Source organism: Ambystoma mexicanum, chromosome 12 (genome assembly GCF_040938575.1).
Source record: "Ambystoma mexicanum isolate Mex_15411 chromosome 12, UKY_AmexF1_1, whole genome shotgun sequence".
Lineage (NCBI taxonomy): Eukaryota > Metazoa > Chordata > Amphibia > Caudata > Ambystomatidae > Ambystoma > Ambystoma mexicanum.
The window spans coordinates 48,332,123-48,355,896 of record NC_090936.1 but is presented as its reverse complement, the minus strand read 5'-3'; the positions used below and the strand labels follow the sequence as shown (position 1 = coordinate 48,355,896).

The following is a 23,774-nucleotide window of genomic DNA, read 5'->3' as shown; positions in this document are numbered from 1 at the left end:
ACGTAGCATAACATATGCACTGTGTTCCCTTATTCTGAGGTGGGTTTCATGAAACGCAAGTTATAGACCGGATGAATAGATAACAAGCCAAGTGCTCACCTTTCACATGGTTCGAGCCGTCCCTTTGCCAAGTTCAAATCCCAACGGCTGGGCCAACTAAACGGAGCCTTGCGGTAATGCTAGCACCTGCCATAACAGAGCTTAGAGACTAGATTCCAGCATGGAGCTCTATGTAAGAACGCACGGCACTATTTTTATAATCCTCCTTTTGTGAGTACTGGTGTATTACTTCCTTAGGAACTATAAGATATTGATTGCAACAAATATCAGGGTTCTACAGGAGCTTTACTCCTCGACGTCCTATGGACTGCTTCCTTTCTTACAGTTTACTTCCTACTGAGTGCCACACCACTCACCTTGCTGGGATGACCGCAGCATGTCCCGCATCCTCCTTGTTGGAGTGTATACCCCTTACTCACCCGCTCTTGTCCCGGGCTGGTTTCTTGGGCACTGCCATGAATGGGGAGCAGTGCATGCGCCGTTGTCCGTCTCTGTCTTTCCGTGCACGTAAAGTCCCCCGGGCTCTGGAGGGACGTCCGCTTGGGTTGCAAGCCTCGTTTTGGTCCTCGTCCAATATCGGCCATCAAGGACGCTTGCAAACTGCGTCTCGACGCAGTATGCTTGTAGCTGGGTCCTCCCTCGCCAGGTTCCTGTTGTTTCTCATAGCTCTTGAACCTCCTGTTTCCCTTTGTTCCTTGCCTGCTTAGCCCTAGGCCTTTCCTGTCCTACCCTGTCCTCCTTGGGTCTCCCCTCTGCCCAGTCTAGGTCATGTGGTTCTTTTCCCTGCTACCTCCAGCCAGTAACAGCGTCTTCAGTTCCTGTTCTTTTCTCTCCTGTCCTGGCCCTTGGGTAGCCCGCTTGCTCCTCTGGCTACCTGGATTACCAAATTTTCTCTTCCTTACCATCCACTATTGTATTTGGCTCTTGCCTGTCTCTGCCTTGTGCCTCCGTCCGGTATCTAGTATCCTGGGAACCGGACCTGCTTCAGCCCAGTGGATATTCAGCTACTCCACCACATTGGATATCCAGCTTGGCCTTCCCTATCAGTGCTTGCACTGTTCTGACGCCACGTAAATTGGGGAAGTGCCGTCCCGTGGCGGCGGGTTGGTTCCGTGCGTTAGAAGTTCTTCTCGTCAGCACCAAGTGATAAATTGGCTACCTCTCCACAGCAGGCTTTTGGAAGACCACGTAAGTTGCGCCCGCGTGACGCGTTGTACAACACTGAGGCACTGTGGGAAGACAGGACCATTTCAGTTATTTCGGCTATAAAGAAAAGTAATTGAAGACTCTTCTTGTTCTTTGTGATGTACCAAGCTCTATTAGCCAGTCATTAACAGATCAATATACTCACACTAATCAACTTTTTCACTTACTTTTGGAGTTCTACATCATTCGTGCTTAAATATACACCTTCTTTTCAGTTCATTGAACAAAGGTATGCTATGACTAGTGGATGCTTTTGATTTATATAACGCTGACTGCCTTGGGACACCCAAGCACAAATATTACGCAATGGAAGGAGCACGAATACTGAAACAATTCAGGATAGCTCAGGGGCAGCGTGCTAATCTTGATAGCAAGACCATGCCGAACAGCATGGGTTGGAATCCCGGCCCTGTGCTTAGAGGATGGGCTCTGGCATGAAAACAGTAAACATCAGCGGGTACCTGAGCAAACTCTGCCATTGCCTGTGATAAGGGGCCCATTATGAGTTCCCCGGTATCCCGCCGGTAATTCTGGCCGGATACTGGGGATTTACTGTACTGTCTCTGCTGCCCGATATCCCTGTGTAATAGGGTTATTACGGGCAGTGAAGATACCAGTAACTCCCCGTTCAGACTCCATGGGAAGCGGTTGCCCGAATCACGGGCACTGTTAGTAGCGATGCTGGTGATTCAGGAACTTATCTGCCGTTAGCGGGCTGATTTACCCGTAGGTCAGGTCTGCCGGTAGACCAGATTCCCTACTGGCAGACTTGGAGTTGGCCGGTCAGGAAAGGTGACGGTATATGTTGTTACCAGCACCCTATTTCTGGATCAGCCAACTCGTAACAAGGGCCAATATGTCGCCAAAATGTCGTCAACGTATGTGCAGTCGATGTGGTAGTATTGGTAGACACGCAGTTGGTTTGTGCTTCATTGTGGGCAGACGGGCAGGGCGCTGCTCTTACGGAGTCAATAGGGGATAGTGTGGGTAATGTGATTTGGTTGGCGGTTCTATGACACTATCCTTTTATCGTCACCATTTTTGCACATAGTTCAGCTTCTTTTTAACTTGTCCATTGTTTCCAGTCCCAGCAAGTATCTCAATTTTTACACAAATTCAAACAATGATATCATGAATTACCTTTTTATGGCGCACTTATTTGCACCAATTGACACCTCTCTGGATTGCCCGCTATCGAGGTGATTTCCTGTTAAAGTGAGCAATGTTCCTCCTGATTTCGGACCAAATCTGGGGGCAACGCTTGTTATCACAGGATTCTAAAAGGAAAGAAAATAATAGGTTCTTTTCATAATCAGATGGAGGTTAGGGCTGGCAAAGACTCCTGAATCACTAACAGGTGCTTTGTAGAAGCAGGTATTGCCATGCCATTCCTTACCACATAGGAGAAGGTGTTGAACAGTGTTGTCCCCTTTCCGTTCGACACACTACTTGTTATGTTGAAGTGGACACTGGATGCTGGACCCACGGTGCACAGCAACCTTCGCAAAACACAAACAAAGACTGTTTACTTAGAATAATAATACGCTATGCTTACTTTGTTCTGTACATAAAACTAGTTTACAGTTATAGAATAGAGCAAGGGTCTGTAGCCCGTGGCTCTTCAGATGTTTTGGACTATGACTCCCATGATTCTTCACCATTGACTATGCTTGCTAGGGCTGATGGTAGTTGTAGTCCAAAACACCTGTAAGTCGAAGGTTGCAAAACTCTGGAATAGAGGCATCACACACAACTCTGGCTTTTTCCTATTTTGTTTGACACTGCTCCTGTCTTTAAAAAAAATATATTATTCAACAAGCAACAGGCATGCCTATGCCGTGGAACAGAATAGAAAATAAGTCCCTACATTAACACTTTAAAACTGAAAACAAGGGCAGTGAACACTTCAGTGCTCTTTGTGGCATGAAGTCATCTTGTCTGCAACCTGCACCTCTCCAGTTCTTTAGGACTAAAACTCCCACGATCCCCACCCACTAGACTATAATGGCTAGGGGCGATAGGAGTTGTAGTCCTCAACAGCTGAAGAACCAGAGGTTGCAGACCACTGTTACCTAGAAATGTGAGCCACTTCACAGTGGCCATCAAGAACCCCAATCGCACCAGGTTTTCAGGATAATTACTGTTTACACAAACAACTCCCCTTTAGATTCACTGTATCCAATTACATTTTGCGTCAGTATCCTGAAAACATGGAGTGGATTTGGATTATCAGGAGTGGATCCAGAGACCAATGAACTAGCTCTTAATTCTTTCGTCAATTATATGCATTTTATGTGTGCATTTTCGTGAGTACTGTATCGCAATCTTGTTATTGAAGAGCATTTGCTTAGTTTATATGGCCATAAAAGACCCCAGAAAGTTTGTTTGTTTGTTTATTTGGTAATGCGCACCAAACGCATGGGTAACTGGGCGCAGCAGATAAGAAAGCTTAAGACTTAGTTACAACATAAAATCAATAAAGTGCAAGCAAAAAAAAATTTACAGGTGGATTACAGTAAGGGAAGGTACAGTAGGTTACATACAGTCATGTCTAAATTCAGTCTTGACTTTAGTAAACAAGTGGTTTATTTGATCAAATTGGAAAGGTGCACAGAATGCAGAATAAGTCATCATTTGGTGTGCCATGTAAACCATGTACAGCCTTACATGCCAACCCAACTTCTGCACCACACACTCTGAAGCAAAACATTGCAATTTAAAAGGTGGTTCTTTTTATTTTAGGCAGAAACATACTTTAACATACACAGCTAACACCTCCACCCGCTCTTGCTTGTCACCTGGTTCTGTGTGTCACCAGAGGTGTGGCAGCAGCCATTGCTTAGGACAAAAGTATCTGCTTGTGCCGCACCGTTGGGGAGGACGGAGATACTGATCAGACTACAGTTCCCAGCAAACATCAGGCTCTCACATACCATTTTCAGCTGAGCCCAGTTAAAGCCGCACCGCTGCTGCCATAAGAGCGGTTCTATGTGAACATGTCCCCAGGAGAATGTAGTCATGTGAAAAAGTCGTCAGCAAAAAGTCGTTTATAAAAATGTAGTAATTCAATATGAACAAGTCCAGGTGTGAAAAGGTTGGCAGCGTTAAGGTGAACAAAAAAGCTATTTTTAAATACAGAAAAGTTCAAGTTTGTTTCCCCAACAAGGACCCAAACCACTAATAAAACCCCCACAATCAACTTGACTTCTATCCTAAACCTTACCCTAACTCTACTAAAACCCGTATTCTACCCTACACCCTTAACTAACAGCCACCCCCCAGTGCGCTCAAGTATTTAATTTGCGTGTCACTCAATGAAAAACACCAAATAAAGAGAAAATGAACAGTGATCCCAACTCCAACCCCATCACCAGCTCACCAATAATTCCAGAGCCCTTGCCCTAACCCAAAACCCTTACCCTAATCCTAACCTTAGCCTTAGCCTAACCACAACTCTGAAACGTACCCGTAGCCGGTCGGAAACCTCAGCAGGTTAAGCAGGTTAAGCACTTGCATTGAATTAGGGGCTTTATAAGGCGTGAATCTGGCTTGGAGGCCGGGTGTACGTAGAGATAAACATATAAGGATCCCCTTAAAGGTTTGACAGGTCTTCAGCCTCGCCATCAAAGATCAAGGGAAAAAGGGCAATTCTTTTCTTTGATTCCAGGAAATCAAGATAGAGGGAGGAGAGTAAAATTCGAACAATCTAGACTGTCTCATTTGTGCAAATAATATCACAATGCAAAAGCCAGTTTCAACCCAGTGGATGAAGTATGCAAAACCAGGGCTATGTCCACTACTCTTCTCAGCGCTTGTGCCAGCATGGGAGGAACACGAAAGCTCCAAATGCAATAGGCTCGGTAGTATTTTTTTCACGCAGCGATGCAGGATATGGCATGCCGCGAGGCCGGCTACACAAATCGTTCAAGACAAAATGGCACGGAGCGCACTTTATTGAACAAGGAATGAGATTCCATATAGAAGCGATCATTTTCTGGCCTATAGTCTTTTTGTTCGTAAAGTGGCAGACATTTTGAATGGCTACTGAGCTATATAATCGCTGATGGCATTACCGCGGGATTATGCGCAGTGGCAATGCGGTGTAAATCCCTATTTTTGAAGTCCGTAGGACTTCATGGGTTTTTTCAGATGTACCATGAGTATTAATTCACTGTGGTAAATATGATGAATTTGGTGGTAAAGTGGATGAATTACCTCCAGTCATACCTGATCTTCACCTCCAAAACCCGAAGTATGGCGGTGTGGGAAAGTGACAGGAAAGTGGCAGTAATTCCTTCACTGCCATTTTACTGCCTTTTTTGGCGTACTGCAGTGGGCGTAATGGGGCACACTGTCTGTTAAACTGGATATTGTCACGGTTTTCCAATTTTAACCAGTGAATGTATATTTATGCTTGTGTGTTATTTATACTTCTAAAATGTTATTATTGATTGATTTATTTCACGATTTGCAGTGTGGTTCTTGCTAGTTTTTAGTCACATCAGCGAACGTCTGTGGCGGGGAAGAAAAGCGAAAAGAGGAATTGGATACATTCATTAATTGGAGTGAGGCGGACCGTGCTTTCTTCTCACCCAATGACACTTTCTGCATTACTTCTAATAATGAACTCTCATTAATTAATCGATGATCTGAAAAACAAATTCAAACGCAATCACACATCAAAAGACAGCCGCAAAATAACTAATCCACTCACTCAGGCAGTGAATCACTGTAAACTCTCATTAAACTTGCCCCACTCATAAGTATCTAATGTATGCATGCCAGCTGTACGACTATTTAAAAGTATTGCAATATGTAAAAAAATACCCTCCAACAGCAAGGACCTGAAGACGCTGCTCTTCAAAGAACCTCTCGTCAATGGCTGATCGCTCCACTCAACCCTATTATTTCCCCCTTTATCCTTTCCCCTCTCATCCCCTCACTCAGGGGTGTTGCTAGGTGTGGAAAAGATCCGGGGGTACGCTAATGTCGGGACTCGGGGCTAGCTAGCCTTTTGGTTGTAGTCCCTGAGCTTCTATACGAGGCTGCAACCAAAAGACCTGGGGCTATATCCCCCTCACGCCCTCACCAGCCATCCCAGCCGCTCTGCGACTTGTGCACCCACCTTGCAACCCCTTGGGTGTGCCGGACATGTACAGCTCTCCACTGCTCCCAGCTCCCTTCTTGCTTTGTAAATCACATACATACAGCAATATATCATCTTCTATCAGCGCTTATTGAAGATTATTTATAATGCCGAGATGCTAAGCTTTGAGTATCACTACCCTTTCTTGCAACGTGAAATAGCTCCTAGAGTACAGGTGCAGATATAAGCAGGAGCGAGGACTAGGTCGTGAAGTGTTCTCGTCCTGCGCCCTCTTTAGCAGAGCTGGTAGCTCGGTTTTGCTTTCAAGGGGCAGCTACTTACCTATTGCTGCTACTGGCCCGGCTGTCAAGTTTGCACTGCTTTTGCCCAATGACAACAACCGTTTTCTTGAAGTCTAGAATTTTGGCTCTGCTCAGATCAAAGTCCCAGCCGCATATCGTCAGCCGCGTTCCTCCTTCTAAAGGCGCTGTGATTGGGGAAATCTGGAGACAGGGACAAAGGTGCAAATTAATGTGTGTTTTTTTTTCTTGAAGACTGACTGTTTGTGTACCAAACCTACATCAGGACTTCATGAAATACAGAGCTGGTCATCTCAGAAGACTGTTTGTGTGCCACACCTACATCAGGACTTCATGAAATACAGAGCTGGTCATCTCAGAAGACTGTTTGTGTGCCAAACCTACATCAGGACTTCATGAAATACAGAGCTGGTCATCTCAGAAGACTGTTTGTGTGCCAAACCTACATCAGGACTTCATGAAATACAGAGCAGGTCATCTCAGAAGACTGTTTGCGTGCCAAACCTACATCAGGACTTCATGAAATATTGTGTGCCAAACCATACATCAGGACTTCATGAAATACACAGCTGGTCAATTCAGTAGACTGTTTGTATACCAAACCTACAGCAGGACTTCCAGGAAATACAGGGCTGGTCATTTCAGAAGACTGTGTACAAAACCTACATCAGGACTTCATGAAATCCAGAGGTGCTGGTCATTTCAGAAGACTGTTTGTGTGCCAAACCATACATCAGGACTTCATGAAATACACAGCTGGAATGATATGATATGATCGTTTATTTATATAGCGCCTATACACAATGTGTTTCAAAGCGCTTCAAGGCAAGGGAGGGAACAAGGGAAAATACAACCACATACTTACAGGCCATGAACAGTAAGGATGTGAAATTAACTATCGTACTCGGCCTGACGACATTTCAGATAGTGCAAGAGCTAAGACATAGATAAGGGGGAGAGTGGGAAGGAAATGGAAACAGACAGGCGACTACTGTACTAGGCCTGATGACATTTTTTGGTAGAGCTGGAGAAAAACAAAAGGTGAGGGAGAGGGGTGCAGAAAGGGAGGGGAGGAACAAAACAAGCGACTATCATACTAGGCATGACGACATTTCAGATAGTGCTGGAGGGATGGTGGGGATAAACAAAAACAGTAATGGGAGGGTGGAGGAAACAGACGAGGTTGCTATCATATTACATCCAGGGACAATTCTGATAGAGTAAGTGCATAGAAGAAAGTAAGGGGAGGAGATAGGAAAAGGGAGAAGGGAAAGGAGGAGAGAAAAGAGAGTAAGAAGTCAAAAAGAGTGGAGAACGAATACAATTGCAGAAGTCAGTAGTAACACATTATGTTGCAAGCCAGGATACAAGATGAAGATGGGAACAGCATGATTCAGGGCCAACATGAGTACAAGATGCAAAGGAAGTCCAGCATGAGAGTTGAGAAAGAGTGCCACACCGTGAATGAATGAAGTCCATAAATGTCAAATCCAGCATTGGCCACAAGACAGTGATGGTGAAGGAAGGCACCAGGTGGGTGGGGCTTGCTAAGTGGTGAAAAAGAGCAACAGGCAGGAAGGTACCAGGTGGGCGGGGCTTAGGCCAGGTGACCTAGATCCACTTGCACCTGCTCCCCATTTGCAAAGGAAAAGAAGCTGGAGGGCTCCTTAAGTAGGGAAACAGAGCGGCAAGCAGGAAGGGACCAGGTGGGCATGGCTTGCTAAGTGGTGAAAAAGAGCGGGAAGCAAGAAGGCACCAGGTGGTCAATTCAGAAGACTGTTTGTATACCAAACCTACATCAGGACTTCCAGGAAATACAGGGCTGGTCATTTCAGAAGACTGTGTACAAAACCTATATCAGGACTTCATTAAATCCAGAGCTGCTGGTCATTTCAGAAGACTGTTTGTGTACCAAACCTACATCAGGACTTCATGAAATACAGAGCTGGTCATCTCAGAAGACTGTTTGTGTACCAAACCTACATCAGGACTTCATGAAATACAGAGCTGGTCATCTCAGAAGACTGTTTGTGTGCCAAACCTACATCAGGACTTCATGAAATACAGAGCTGGTCATCTCAGAAGACTGTTTGTGTACCAAACCTACATCAGTACTTCATGAAATACAGAGCTGGTCATCTCAGAAGACTTTTTGTGTACCAAACCTACATCAGGACTTCATGAAATACAGAGCTGGTCATCTCAGAAGACTGTTTGTGTACCAAATCTACATCAGGACTTCATGAAATACAGAGCTGGTCATCTCAGAAGACTGTTTGTGTGCCAAACCTACATCAGGACTTCATGAAATACAGAGCTGGTCATCTCAGAAGACTGTTTGTGTGCCAAACCTACATCAGGACTTCATGAAATACAGAGCAGGTCATTTCAGAAGACTGTTTGTGTGCCAAACCATACATCAGGACCTCATGAAAGACACAGCCGGTCAATTCAGAAGACTGTTTGTATACCAAACCTACATCAGGACTTCCAGGAAATACAGGGCTGGTCATTTCAGAAGACTGTGTACAAAACCTAGATCAGGACTTCATGAAATCCAGAGCTGCTGGTCATTTCAGAAGACTGTTTGTGTAACAAACCTACACCAGGACTTCATGAAATACAGAGCTGGTCATTTCAGAAGACTGTTTGTGTACCAAACCTACATTATGACTTCATGAAATACAGAGCTGGTCATTTCAGAAGACTGTGTACCAAACCTACATCATGACTTCATGTTTGTATCCCAAACCTACAGCAGGACTTCATAACCGCAGGGGAAACAGGCCAGACTACAGTGTTGGAGTATTTTATTCAGTTTAAAACACGCAAAAGCAACTCATGACGCTAATCACGCTGATGTCTCGCTCGCTCATCAAATCTCCTTGTGCCTGACAGTCCCTTTGAGCAGTGCTGAGACTGGAAAACAGCAGGCTCTCATGTCATGAAACATCATTTGAATTGCACAGGATATGTATAGTTCCTATGCATTCGTTTTCTTAGGATAAGCACTAGTCCATCAAAATGTAACATATACGACTGCAAATTATAAAGTAAATCACAATTATTTGATAGTACATCGTATACAAATAGTCCATATAAACAAGTATTTGGCCCCTTATTTTTAGTTTTGGCTATTAGGGGGCGCGGCAAGCAGAAACCTTTCTTTCAGAGTACAGCTAAGAAGGAGATGGGGTTTAAGGAAGGACGCAAAGCTTGTCTGTGTTGTTCGGTTATTTACCCACCCACGACTGCCAATGGCTATGCTAATCCTAGTGCTGTTTGGGGTGCACTGATATCTTGCCAAGATAAACCCCATGCATGATCTCTTGCACTTGTTAGTGTGGAGATCGCGCAGAGCGGTTGTTTCCGCAAGCGCGGTTCGACCTCTACGTCCATGGGATTAAGACGGCAGCCATATTGAGTATGAAAGATTGTAACTAAGCAACTGCAGAATACATAAGGTCCTTTCTTTGCATCCATTGAAATGAATTTCATATCAATAGTCAAAATCCAAGTGGAAAAAGTTGATCTTAAAAATCCGGGAGTGGGCGGGGCTTACAATCATGTCCTGTGATATCCAGGACAAATATACACACTCTTTGCACTCAAGCGGTAAAATGAGCCAGAAATAGAGACAGCACCTCTGTTCAGCTAGGAGGTGTGGGGGGAGGGATGCAGGGACAGAGCTTGCCGCAAAGAAGGGGTGACCTGCCAGTGGCGGGAGGAGTACCCTTGGCACCGCTCTTCGGCCTCATGGGCCTACTGATAAAGTGGTGACGTTTCCTGGAGGGCGCGGGAGACCATAATGGCCAATGTGTACTTCACACCGAACACAAAGGGCTGCCAGAGTAGATCCCGCGGAGAGGGGAAACGTGCTCAATACCCAAGACCCCACAATTATTCGTTCCTTCTACATTCATCTGAGGCAATTCGTCTCCATCGAAGTGGCAATTCCAGGGTCGTCTCAGGACTGACTTAGAATAAGAGATATTCTGAGGGTATGGCAGCAGGGCCGGCCTAATATATAGCACTGAATATTTGAGTGGAGACAAAGGATTGCTGCATGTTCCCACGTGAGAGGGATCACAGGTGATAGATAGGAACTCATGGTTTTGAGCCCTTCCCCCAGGAAAGAGACCCTCAAGAACGACCCCTCTATGAACTGCCAGGTTCCGAGGACAGGGTAAATACAGACCCTGTTCATAGCTATCAGCAGTTCAGACACCATGCAGCGCACGGCTGACTCTGCTCCATGCTGGCTTCAAAGACTAAGTGGCATGATGTTCCATAAACACCAGACAATGAAGGTGGACCCTGTTCCATGACCACCACACAGGCAGAGTAAAACGCTGTTCCATGAATGCCATGCAGGCTTAGGGAGACTGTGTTCATGACTGCCACACAGGCCAAGGAAGCCTCTGTTCCATGACCACCACACAGGCAGAGTAAAACTCTGTTCCATGAATGCCACGCGGGCTTAGGGAGACTGTGTTCATGACTGCCACACAGGCCAAGAACGCCTCTGTTCCATGACTGCCACAGAAGCTAAGGTGAACTCTGTTCAATGACTGTCACACAGGCTATGGAGGACTCTGTTTCATGACCACCGCAGAGGCTAAGGTGTGCTCTGCTCCATGCCCACTTCAAAGACTACAGCAAATTCTGTTTTATGACCTCCATACAGGCTAAATAAGACTCTGTTCCATGACCCCATACAGGCTAAAGAAGACTCTGTTCCATGACCCCATACAGACTAAGGAAGACTCTGTTCCATGACCCCCATACATGCTAAGGAAGACTCTGTTCCATGAACCCCATACATGTTAAGGAAGACTCTGTTCCATGACCCCCATACATGCTAAGGAAGACTCTGTTCCATGACGCCCATGCATGCTAAGGAAGACTGTTTCATGACTGCCTCACCGGCTAAGGAAGACTCTGTTCCATGACCCCATTACATGTTAAGGAAGACTCTGTTCCATGACCCCCATACATGCTAAAGAAGACTCTGTTCCATGACCCCCATACATGCTAAGGAAGACTCTGTTCCATGACCCCCATACATGCTAAAGAAGACTCTGTTCCGTGACCCCCATACATGCTAAGGAAGACTCTGTTTCATGACTGCCTCACCGGCTAAGGAAGACTTTGTTCCATGATCCCCATACATGCTAAAGAAGACTCTGTTCCATGACCCCCATACATGCTAAGGAAGACTCTGTTCCATGACCCCCATACATGCTAAGGAAGACTTTGTTCCATAACCCCCATACATGTTAAGGAAGACTCTGTTCCATGACCTCCATACATGCTAAGGAAGACTCTGTTTCATGACTGCCTCGCCGGCTAAGGAAGACTCTGTTCCATGACCCCCATACATGTTAAGGAAGACTCTGTTCAATGACCCCCATACATGCTAAAGAAGACTGTTCCATGACCCCCATACATGCTAAGGAAGACTCTGTTCCATGACCCCCATACATGTTAAGGAAGACTCTGTTCCATGACCCCCATACATGCTAAGGAAGACTCTGTTTCATGACCCCCATACATGTTAAGGAAGACTCTGTTCCATGACCCCCATACATGCTAAGGAAGACTCTGTTTCATGACCCCCATACATGTTAAGGAAGACTCTGTTCCATGACCCCATACATGCTAAGGAAGACTCTGTTCCATGACCCCCATACATGCTAAGGAAGACTCTGTTTCATGACTGCCTCACCGGCTAAGGAAGACTCTGTTCCATGACCCCCATACATGCTAAAGAAGACTCTGTTCCATGACCCCCATACATGCTAAGGCAGACTCTGTTCCATGACCCCCATACATGCTAAAGAAGACTCTGTTCCATGACCCCCATACATGCTAAGGAAGACTCTGTTTCATGACTGCCTCACCGGCTAAGGAAGACTCTGTTCCATGACCCCCATACATGTTAAGGAAGACTCTGTTCCATGACCCCCATACATGCTAAAGAAGACTCTGTTCCATGACCCCCATAAATGTTAAGGAAGACTCTGTTCCATGACCCCCATACATGCTAAGGAAGACTCTGTTTCATGACTGCCTCACCGGCTAAGGAAGACTCTGTTCCATGACCCCCATACATGTTAAGGAAGACTCTGTTCCATGACCCCCATACATGCTAAAGAAGACTCTGTTCCATGACCCCCATACATGCTAAGGAAGACTCTGTTCCATGGCCCCCATACATACTAAGGAAGACTCTGTTTCATGACTGCCTCACCGGCTAAGGAAGACTCTGTTCCATGACCCCCATACATGTTAAGGAAGACTCTGTTCCATGACCCCCATACATGCTAAAGAAGACTCTGTTCCATGACCCCCATAAATGTTAAGGAAGACTCTGTTCCATGACCCCCATACATGCTAAGGAAGACTCTGTTTCATGACTGCCTCACCGGCTAAGGAAGACTCTGTTCCATGACCCCCATACATGCTAAAGAAGACTCTGTTCTATGACCCCCATACATGCTAAGGAAGACTCTGTTTCATGACTGCCTCACCGGCTAAGGAAGACTCTGTTCCATGACCCCCATACATGCTAAAGAAGACTCTGTTCTATGACCCCCATACATGCTAAGGAAGACTCTGTTCCATGACCCCCATACATGTTAAGGAAGACTCTGTTTCATGACCCCCATACATATTAAGGAAGACTCTGTTCCAGGGCCAAACTCAGCCTTTCATCCTTCCGAGGTCGATAAATGAGCACCACACACCGTGGGTAATAATAAGCAGCGCTCAGATAGCTGAGGGTTCGTAGCGCTATATAAATGCCTAATTATTATTATTATTATTATTATGGCCCCCATACATGCTAAGGAAGACTCTGTTCCATGACCCCCATACATGCTAAAGAAGACTCTGTTCCATGACCCCCATACATGCTAAGGAAGACTCTGTTCCATGACCCCCATACATGCTAAGGAAGACTCTGTTCCATAACCCCCATACATGTTAAGGAAGACTGTTCCATGACCCCCATACATGTTAAGGAAGACTCTGTTCCATGACCCCCATACATGCTAAGGAAGACTCTGTTCCATGACCCCCATACATGTTAAGGAAGACTCTGTTCCATGACCCCCATACATGCTAAAGAAGACTCTGTTCCATGACCCCCATAAATGTTAAGGAAGACTCTGTTCCATGACCCCCATACATGCTAAGGAAGACTCTGTTTCATGACTGCCTCACCGGCTAAGGAAGACTCTGTTCCATGACCCCCATACATGCTAAAGAAGACTCTGTTCTATGACCCCCATACATGCTAAGGAAGACTCTGTTTCATGACTGCCTCACCGGCTAAGGAAGACTCTGTTCCATGACCCCCATACATGCTAAAGAAGACTCTGTTCTATGACCCCCATACATGCTAAGGAAGACTCTGTTCCATGACCCCCATACATGTTAAGGAAGACTCTGTTTCATGACCCCCATACATATTAAGGAAGACTCTGTTCCAGGGCCAAACTCAGCCTTTCATCCTTCCGAGGTCGATAAATGAGCACCACACACCGTGGGTAATAATAAGCAGCGCTCAGATAGCTGAGGGTTCGTAGCGCTATATAAATGCCTAATTATTATTATTATTATTATTATGGCCCCCATACATGCTAAGGAAGACTCTGTTCCATGACCCCCATACATGCTAAAGAAGACTCTGTTCCATGACCCCCATACATGCTAAGGAAGACTCTGTTCCATGACCCCCATACATGCTAAGGAAGACTCTGTTCCATAACCCCCATACATGTTAAGGAAGACTGTTCCATGACCCCCATACATGTTAAGGAAGACTCTGTTCCATGACCCCCATACATGCTAAGGAAGACTCTGTTCCATGACCCCCCCTTACAGGCTAAGGAAGCCTTTGTTCAATGGCTGTCTCTATAGCCCCACTGTAGAACATCACATAAGGCAGCCATGCCATTGTGTCTAATCCTGGGTTCATGCCCCATGGGGTATAGAGCAGTGCTTCCCTGTGGTGCAACAAAACATGGCCCTGTGTTAGGCTTACTGCATATATGGCTTCTTAAATAGCCCCCGGAAATACTGCATGCTGAGGGTTCCCCGGGATTCAATGGCAAAATGAACCAGGGGTGATCCATAGGTGAGTTACATGTCTTTATAACGAAATATTTTATAAGGAATGCGCACATACAGAACATTTAGCAACGACAAACACAACAAATTCCTTTTTATTTTTTTAGTTTTTTGGGGGGTCCCACCAAACCGCTCCTTGCCACCCTATAAACGCACCCCAACCATTTCCCCACAATTTTTAACCCTTTACCCCACTCCCACATACAATTTCATCATGGTTTCGGTATATCTGCATGTCTACAGAACATTTTCGTTATAAAGACTGGATACCCCATATGTCTTGTCTTTGCTATACAAATCAAAAGTATGACTTTAATAATATAGATCTGAGAATCCACACTGATTCAAAAGTATAGCGACCCCCCACAGACGTGCTCATCCAATGGAGGTCCTTCTTAGCGTGTTCAGCACAGATCACACAACTTCGCTAGCTGGTTAAGTGCATTTGAAAAGTAAAATAAACGTTACCTCGCTTAATGGAGAGAAAAAAAGTCTTTTTTCTCAAGGGAAAGAAAAAAAAGCAAGGGTTTGAAGGAAAAAGGGGGTAGATCTGTCAGGAAGTCTCTCAGGGAGCTGAAAGATAATTAGCCTAAAAAGACTGCTCCGTCAACAGAAGTTTCGGCAAACCAACTGCAGACAGGCCATCAAGCAGCTCATCGATAAGCAGGGGTATGAATAATACATGTGCTGCCCGGCGCGGCCTGCTCCTGTATCACCTAAGAAGAATTCCAGCAGTTGCAGGAGATGCTCGCGGGCTCCAGAAAACCAATGGCTTAGAGAAGTCAAATTAGGAAGAAAAAGCTGTTTTGTTGGACTGTCACCCTTGGTTGTCCACGAAGACAACTGTAAAAATGTAATCAATCTTGAATCAGTCCTTTAACTGGGTCTTCGGGTCCTGTAACACAGACTCTCTGCCAATCCACTTTTCCCAATGGACTACCGTTTCCCTCCTGGAGGAACCACCATGCAGCCACCGGCCGGTAGCCAACAAGTTAGGTGGAAGGGCTCCGACGGCCACCTCTGTCACAACCACAGAGAAGTCCGGCTTCATTCCCCTTTTCCCCACCAGCTCTGTGGGTCAATGAAAGACTCCGGTGGCCACACACGGACCGGCAGGCATCACCCCTGTTTCTTTCCTTTCTCCAACGTTGGATTGTCAAACAGCGGAACCCAAGGCTCTGGAACCTAGCCTCAGAGCCCAACGTATTACGACTCACTTTCATAGACCGTGTAGCGGTCTTAACCAAATTAACCAACGGTCCTTCAGTAGTGGCTCAAAAGAGTCGATCGAATGTCTGGATACTACTTACCCGACCCACTTCACAGTTCATAATCCCGCAGACGATCCTCGACCGCAGGGAGATATCGGAACGCAGCAGGCAGGACGGCAACCAGCACGGCAGATGCGTGCAGTTGCGGTGAGCTTGGTGGGTAGGGTTTCCTCACTCGATGAGTTTTGCTGGGCCAGTAATCTTTCCCCCACATTGGTGCAGCTCTTCACAAGGAACTATAGAAGGCCTCTCACTAGAGGCTTTGTCTCGGTTATGTCTTTACAGATACCAGACGCAGAACGGACCTCTGAGAGCTACGACTGGGCCTATTAAACGGAGGAAGAAAACTCCTGCAGGGCCGCTTCCTTATCATTGAAAAGGACTTGAATAATTGTGTTTTTTTTTAACCTGAATAAAAAAGGAATTTTCAGTTGAGCATCACTACGGCCATCTGTTACAGGTCCAGGCACTCGGGTGAGGTCTATAAAGCTTAATTATAACCCTTGGAACGTTTATAAAGCGTGCACCTCTGAGAGCTAGATGAATGGTACAGGCCACAGATTCTTTAGCACGCCACACTGCTGGGTGCATCACAGCCAATTCCTCACCACCTTCCAGGAGGATTTATATCCTATCAACAGGTCCCTGCCTGCAAACCCCTGGTAGTATGCTTCATTGAGAGTTTGTGAAAGAATCGTGCCTCAAAGATCGGCTGGTTTACATTCTCTCTGCTCGGTATGAAGTGATGACCAGTTTGCCCAGAGCTGATTATGAAATTATGATAAATGACTATGAATGCCTGCCTCCTTGCACTTACCCAGCGCTGTGCTGCCCTGACTGCACTTACTCAGAGCCATGCTGCCCTGATCGCACTTTCCCTGTCCTCTCCCTTGCACTTCCCCCCTCTCCTTCACTTTGCACTTCCACTGTCGCACTTGGACGATCTGAATGACACAAGGCCTGGTAAGATCCGTTTGTCTTGTGCTCCCTCCCTTGTCTTGTGGCGCCTAGAAACACTTGTGTACAGGCGCGTTATAAATGCCATATCATATAATATCTATAAAAGATTCATGTGAATATAGTCTATTGTTGTGCAATTTATGTACCACTCGCTGCAACACTATGGTTTTCTCCTAGTGCTGAAAAAAAGCAAGTCGCTATGGGACTTATTTTTTAATCAACTTTGAAATGATCAAAGGCTGAGAGTGACCTGCTGGGATTTAAGCCAGTAGCCTGCAGGCCCTGATACGCACTAAATGTGTGATGTCTTACGAGTTCAGTATGAATCCTGGCAGGGCTTCATCCTTCCCAGTTTAACCCATTAAGTACCATTACTATAGGAAACATGAACAGATTATTACAGCACTTAGAAGCCGGACTAATCGGTCATTACTTTTGTCTCAGCGGAGAGTTCTAAACTCACTGAGCTATCTAAAAGTATCCAGGCTGAAACTTGAAAAAACACTTTTTATTCCAATCCTCTCTCTTCTGGTCATTTTAAAGGTTAGTGAATGGCCCATTTCGTCAACAGAATTTTCATGACCTCCATTTTCAAGTTATGTAGCTATCTAAAAAAAGTGCTGAAAAATCTTGACAATGCAACAGGAAATGCTTTTTGTGTATTGTGTGCAGGGCCGCAAAGTGCAACAATGGTGGGAAAAAGTTAATTCAGGTTTAAAAGTGTGCCAAAAGAAGAGATAAGTGTCGAGCGGTTCCAATACATGACAAATTGGCATTTGTTTAAAGTTTGCATTGGGTTTCCGCAATAGCACCGCAGTCTTCCTAATAAACAGACAGCAGCGTCCCTTCTAATCCAGCCATGTGTCCTACTTATGTTAGATGTACACTTCACTGCAACGCAGAAGCAACACACATTCAAGAGATGTGTCCTTTCTAACTCCTGGGGTGATCCGGGGTGTAGTTTGGGCGAAAACCTGACCTGATTTTGACCTGAAAACACGCACACGTGTTCATTCTTTTTGAATTGTCTGGAGCACAGGACTAAAACGGTGCGCCCCAAAGTAGGACCCCTCAACATCTCAAGTCTCTGTGCTGAGCAGAGGCACTTCTTTTCAGCAGGCGATCCGGTAATTAACACATGCTATGAGGTTGGTGTAGGTTTTGCTCTAGCGCCTCAGCCTATTGAAGTCTGTGGAAGGGATGAAGGTGCCGGGAGGGTGAAAATATTTCCAATGCATGTGACAATCTTTAAATGTGGGTGAGTTGTGAGGTATGTCAACACGGTACCCAGACAGGACTGGGACAACATGTTCTCAAAGAGAATGGTTATGCAGTGTAGGGTGGGGAGCTGTAAAAGGGCTCTCAGAGTAGCCGAAACCCTGTGTATGTCTCTTGGTGGGGTTAACAACAGGCCACATTCAGCATGTTTTGCTGGGACAACCCTACATTTTCTGTTCCACTACATTGATTATGTGGCTGTGCCCGTTTCAAGATGGCGGTCTGGTTGCAGAAACTTGTCTCCCAGACTTCATTTTAGAAATTGTTCTACGTATGTAAAGGGGAAACTATGTATGTAAATGTGAAGACTTGCGTGTTAAGTGAGTTTATACTTTTGACATCTCTGCTGGACGGTAGCCTTTGTTGCTCCAAACCTTTCCTTGTCTTCTCTGCGACAATAAACCTTGCCTACTACTAATCCTTGCCTTACACAAGGTGTTGCTTTGTCGCTTATCCCCAGTACCTCTACTCACTCTTTCTTCTCTGTATTGCTTTAGTCAGTAAGATAACTCCGCGGTTTGAATCGCAGGGATCTGGGTTGAAAGCCCGCGATCCAAATGTTCGAGGGAGAAAAGACCAAAGATTTTTTTCCAAAATAATCTTCTGTCTTTTCTCCCCTGAACATTTACAACTTGGCCCCACCCCTACCCACACCCCGCCCACACCCTCACCACACCCCGCCCACACCACCACCACACCCTAACTTACCTTGTGTTCCTGCGCCACCTGTTCCCTTTCACTTCCGTGATCGTGAACCGGCGCAGCACGGTCCTTTTCTTTTTTTCTTTTTTTTTCTGACACAGCTGCAGTGGTCACCCAAGCAACCCCTGCTCTCAATATAGTGAGTAAGGGCGCAGGGCACACCCACGCAGCCCTCAGCACCAAATGCGTGATCTGGTCGACATTTTCATCCGTTCGGAATATTCGAACGCTCGAAATTCGGCCAAATCACGCTTTACATACATTGTTTTGAACATTTTGGATGATTCCGACTCGCAGTGGTGTGTCCAGGCTCTTCCCTGGTTAGTCCCAAGTGGGGCGCTCACTAATGCAGCGGTGGCATGAAGTTTGAGCACGCACACACATAATGATCATAGTTTAGGAAAATTGGGTGGCACCTGGGGCGGCCAATAGGATTCCAAGGATAGCACATGCCACCCCAGGGCACACCCTGGACACGACTATGGGGTTGAGCGCGGGCTTCTCCAATCTGTGTGTGAGGTGCAGATCGCAGGTTCGAATCCCGGTAAGGCTAACTCAGCCTTTCATCCTTCAAAAGTCGATAACTGAGTACCAACTCCCGTTGGGTGATATTGTATGTATAAATGTTCCATGTGAAGCGCTTAGGCGTAAGCGCTATGAAAATAAACATCATTATCGTTTACAGACCCAATGATCAGGTACTGCCCCCCCAGCAAGGAACTTGCAGGCTATTTCTAGGCTTTTGGGAGATCAGGTAACTTTGTTTCTGACGACTGTGCTTCTTTTCGGTCACTCACACGCTGTTAAGCATCCCTTGCAGTTGCCATTATTCTGTATATCCTACCTGCACAATCTCAATCTACATAAATAAATAATTAAAGAGTATAGTTAAGGTTACATCAAATTGTACATACGCAAAAGCAAAACGTTTTCCTCCGTAACATTTGTTCTCATAGATGTATGTTCACCACATTTGGCATGCTACTGAGATGGTCAAATGCAAATGCTTGTATGAAAACATTTTAATGTTGCATAAACATTTTCATGCCTAACTAGGTTGCGGAAAAAACTATTTTTGCATACGAGTTTCCATGGAAGCAGAAACATGCACTATTTGGTCACAATGGCCCTCATTATGAGTGACCCGGTCTGGCTAAAAAGTGCCGATAACAACAGTTACCTGCACGGTTTCCAGCCTGGTTCACTCCGAGTCTGCCGGTAGGGGCTGTGAACTGGCCCCAACACGGCAGATTTATCAATGAAGCACTGGCACCGTTACTAACGATGTCGGTGCTTCAGTTACCTTTCTCCGCTAGCCGTAATATCCCGGTATTAACGGTATATCAGGCGACGGAAATGGTAAGCCAAGGTCGCCGGTACCGGCGACCATCCGGCAACCTCATAATGAGAGCCAATATCTCAAAGTGGTCACCCCCAATGTTTGACAAACAATTAGTACTTAGGGCTCAGGAGTGAGACATTCAGACAGCGGGACACTCCCTGGAGGTACAGGACCAGTGCACAGGAGACAGTAAGAGAACGACAGTCTACCCATTGTCTAGGAGAAGTGGGAAGAGGAACACATCTGTGGCCGATGACACCGACAAGGCAGAAAGATGTGAAATTGGTTGCGGTTGGTACCCTTGTTTGGAGGAGAATTGGCCAGCATTTTGGCTCTCGACTGCCCTTGTGGATAGGACCAGACTGATAAACAAATAGATATTCTCCTCTGGGAAGGCGCAGTGGGCTAAATAATGTTCGGAGACACTCTTCCCAGAAAAGGCCATTTAAGCCTTGTTCATCCTCAGTAGAGGGGCCCTCACATGTGTGTCTCATGCACACATCACGATATATCGGTCTATTCTCCAACAGCAGACAGGTAGGCTTGGCCCACAGATTTTGGGCTTCCAGTGCCTTACTTCCGAAGTCTGTGAATATCCAAAGCGGAAACGAATAAAGAAAATGCCTCGCACATCATTTTGTAGGAAGTCACTCTTAACTTGATTTAGACTCAAACAGTTGACGTTCCAATAAGAAAGAATGGGCGTGTCTTTCATCTAGCAGAGTCTGCTGTCCACACCGGCTGTTCCTCAGACTCCGAATGCCAGAGGGGTGTCATCAGCAATGACATTTCAAAAGAGGTTGGCAACAGAATTGGCACTAAAGAAGAGACTTCTAGAATATCCCAAAAAACACTGTGGGTGTAGGTTCCTACCCATCAAGGCATATGTTCCAAAACCGAGGATAGCTCAGGGACAACACGCTCACTTTGGAAGCAAGGCGACGTGGAGCAACACAGGTTCGATCACCGGATCCACGCTTAAAAACCTCTGGGTATTAAGAGCGTTATAAATAACCAATTACAATTCCCTTTCCTCTGGGCAAAACGCACACCACCTCAGGTACTTAAAAGGAGAGATGTTGAATGCTCCCGCGTGTGCAATGCCGCAGCACCCACTCTCCTGGATCCAAGCGGTGCACCATGGCTGCCTCCAAACTCGTAATGAGGCCCATACTTGTCTAGCTGGAGCATTATCGGGACATGTTTAACAGTATTAAGGATATGGGCAAAGTAGAACAATGCATCAATAAGCAATGAGAACGTTCTGCATGGGGTAAACAAGCAAGCATTTCGGTCACTTTGCATACCCATGATGCATTGCTGTGTGGCTCTAATCTAGAGGTGGCCTTCCAGTGATGTTTAGTTGGCGTTTTGCTTTCCAAAATGGCCTATTCTGCTTGCATTTGAAGTAATAGTGTTCTTTTGTTGCTTTTCTTTAAACCGACTGTAATGCTGATGGTGTTAGTAAAATTAGTATTTAGGGTCGGTAACAGTAATCGGGGACACAGATAGGCAGGCTCTCCCGTAATGAAGGGTGCCGGTACGGGACCGGCACTGTTCATTACGGGATGCCTGATTACGAGGTCCACTAGCGGGACCTGGAACAGACATCTGGTAAAACCAGACGTCCTTTCCGGGTCCCGCAAAGGGACCAAGGAGCTAATAATGGGCCTGTTGTTAACGGGCCCGTTACTAGCTCCATTCCCATTCCCATTGAGCCCTATGGGGGCTCAAATGGGAATGGGGAATTGTTTTGTGCATGAGGAATTACCGGGTCCTCCAAGGTCGGAATGACCCGGTAATTCCTCATTCCCAGAACCCGGTACTGGAACCCGGTATGGAGGCAGCCATGCCCTTGTGAAGGGCTTGGCTGCCTCCATACTCGTAATGAGGCCCGCAGGCTCAATACGTTTAATGTTGAACAAAATGAATTTTCTCACAGAATTGCAGGTAGACGAACGTGCCTGTGTGTCCAAAAACAGCACATTGGCAGAGAGAGAATAACTAGAGCCAATTACAGGCTGGCAGAAACAACCCGCCTGGATTTGTTGGCCCATGTTAAACCAGAGAATAGCTGTAATTGGCTTTTTGATTGGACTGACCCTTGAATTCTAATTGAACAGCTTCAAAATTCCATTGGAGGAATGGGACGGTTGTAAGGGGAAATCAGGAGACCGTCAAAATAAAGACAAATAAAAGAAGAGTGCCATGCGTGCCCTCGGAGAGACAAGGCTGATACTAAAAACATTTAATAACTATAAAGAAAAGTAAATTAAAAACAAGCCTAGGATTTATAGAGTTGAGACATGCACACATTGTCCTGACCCTTATCTGAAGGGATCTAGGTGGCTCTGTAAGCAAATGTACAATACAATGCTACACAGGTATACCTCTCACCAATATCCAGAAATGAATGTTGAAATATAAAAATAATTTGTGAATTTCTTTAACGGCACCAATTGAGTGTCATCATATCTTTACTAGTGAGTTAATAGGAGGTTTTGCCACAGCAGAATTGGTCGAGGGAGAATGAATCGAACACATTTTTAAAGATTTTTGCCGCGAATGTATATAAGGGTTGGGTTTACGTTAATAATTAATGGGGCATTATGCGGAGGACAGTGGGGTAAAAATACAATGAAATCTCCCGACCAATTGTTTTCGACCAGATCACACAAAACCGTGTATAGAGCCTTAATTGACTTCTTACTGCATTTTATCTCAATGAATGAGCTCGATAGGAAAACCAGAATAAGTACCTTATGAACGGTAGGAGGGCACGATTCCTGGGTCCATGAGCCGTTCACACACTCGTCGTGTCTCACACATCGATTGTTGCACCACCCGCAGCTCATGAAGGGCGGTGCGGAAAAACACAGGCCGCACGACGGGAAGTGGCGGCAGTCCGGCCCGGTCAACGGTACCTTGGTTACCTGTCAAGAACAAGAGTATAGGACATGAATCTGGCTTTCAAAAAATGCCCCACATGTATGAAACAGGCGGCCATACCTGTTGCATTCCAAAGCATCAAACCAAAGGACACGCCCCTCATTTAGAGACTGAATAATGTTTACAAATAACGCAGCTCAAGAGGGACATTCACGCACGCTTCTTAAAATGAATACGGGGGTCCCGAGGCTGCACATTAATGAAGTGGGGACATGCACGAAGAGGGGGGTTCTGGGAGTTTCTCTACTAACGGCCCATATCCCGGGTTAGAGTCTCAACCAGAGTCTTTAGCTCACCATCCTTTCACAGAAGAGAAATTCCCACTACATATCAGTCTTTGTCCTGCCCAAGGGCAGTCCAGCACCGAAATGCCTGGCAATTCTCCTCTGAACAAGAGTACGAACAGCATCCCCAGACACGTGTTTCGGTCTGGTTGAACCTCATCAGTAGGGTGTAGCTGTGCC

At 45.8% G+C, this 23,774-nt stretch overlaps 1 protein-coding gene across 1 annotated transcript in view; it reads right to left on the bottom strand.

Moving 5' to 3' along the window:
• The window catches only part of MET (MET proto-oncogene, receptor tyrosine kinase), a 281,825-nt gene that overhangs the window by 84,976 nt on the left and 173,075 nt on the right, over positions 1-23,774 (bottom strand). Inside the window, exons 5-8 of the mRNA XM_069627931.1 lie at positions 23,121-23,294; positions 6,695-6,855; positions 2,663-2,765; positions 2,407-2,543 (exon numbers count right to left, since the gene is read on the bottom strand). Coding sequence (XP_069484032.1) covers positions 2,407-2,543; positions 2,663-2,765; positions 6,695-6,855; positions 23,121-23,294 — 575 coding nt within the window. The remainder of the gene's footprint in view (positions 1-2,406; positions 2,544-2,662; positions 2,766-6,694; positions 6,856-23,120; positions 23,295-23,774) is intronic.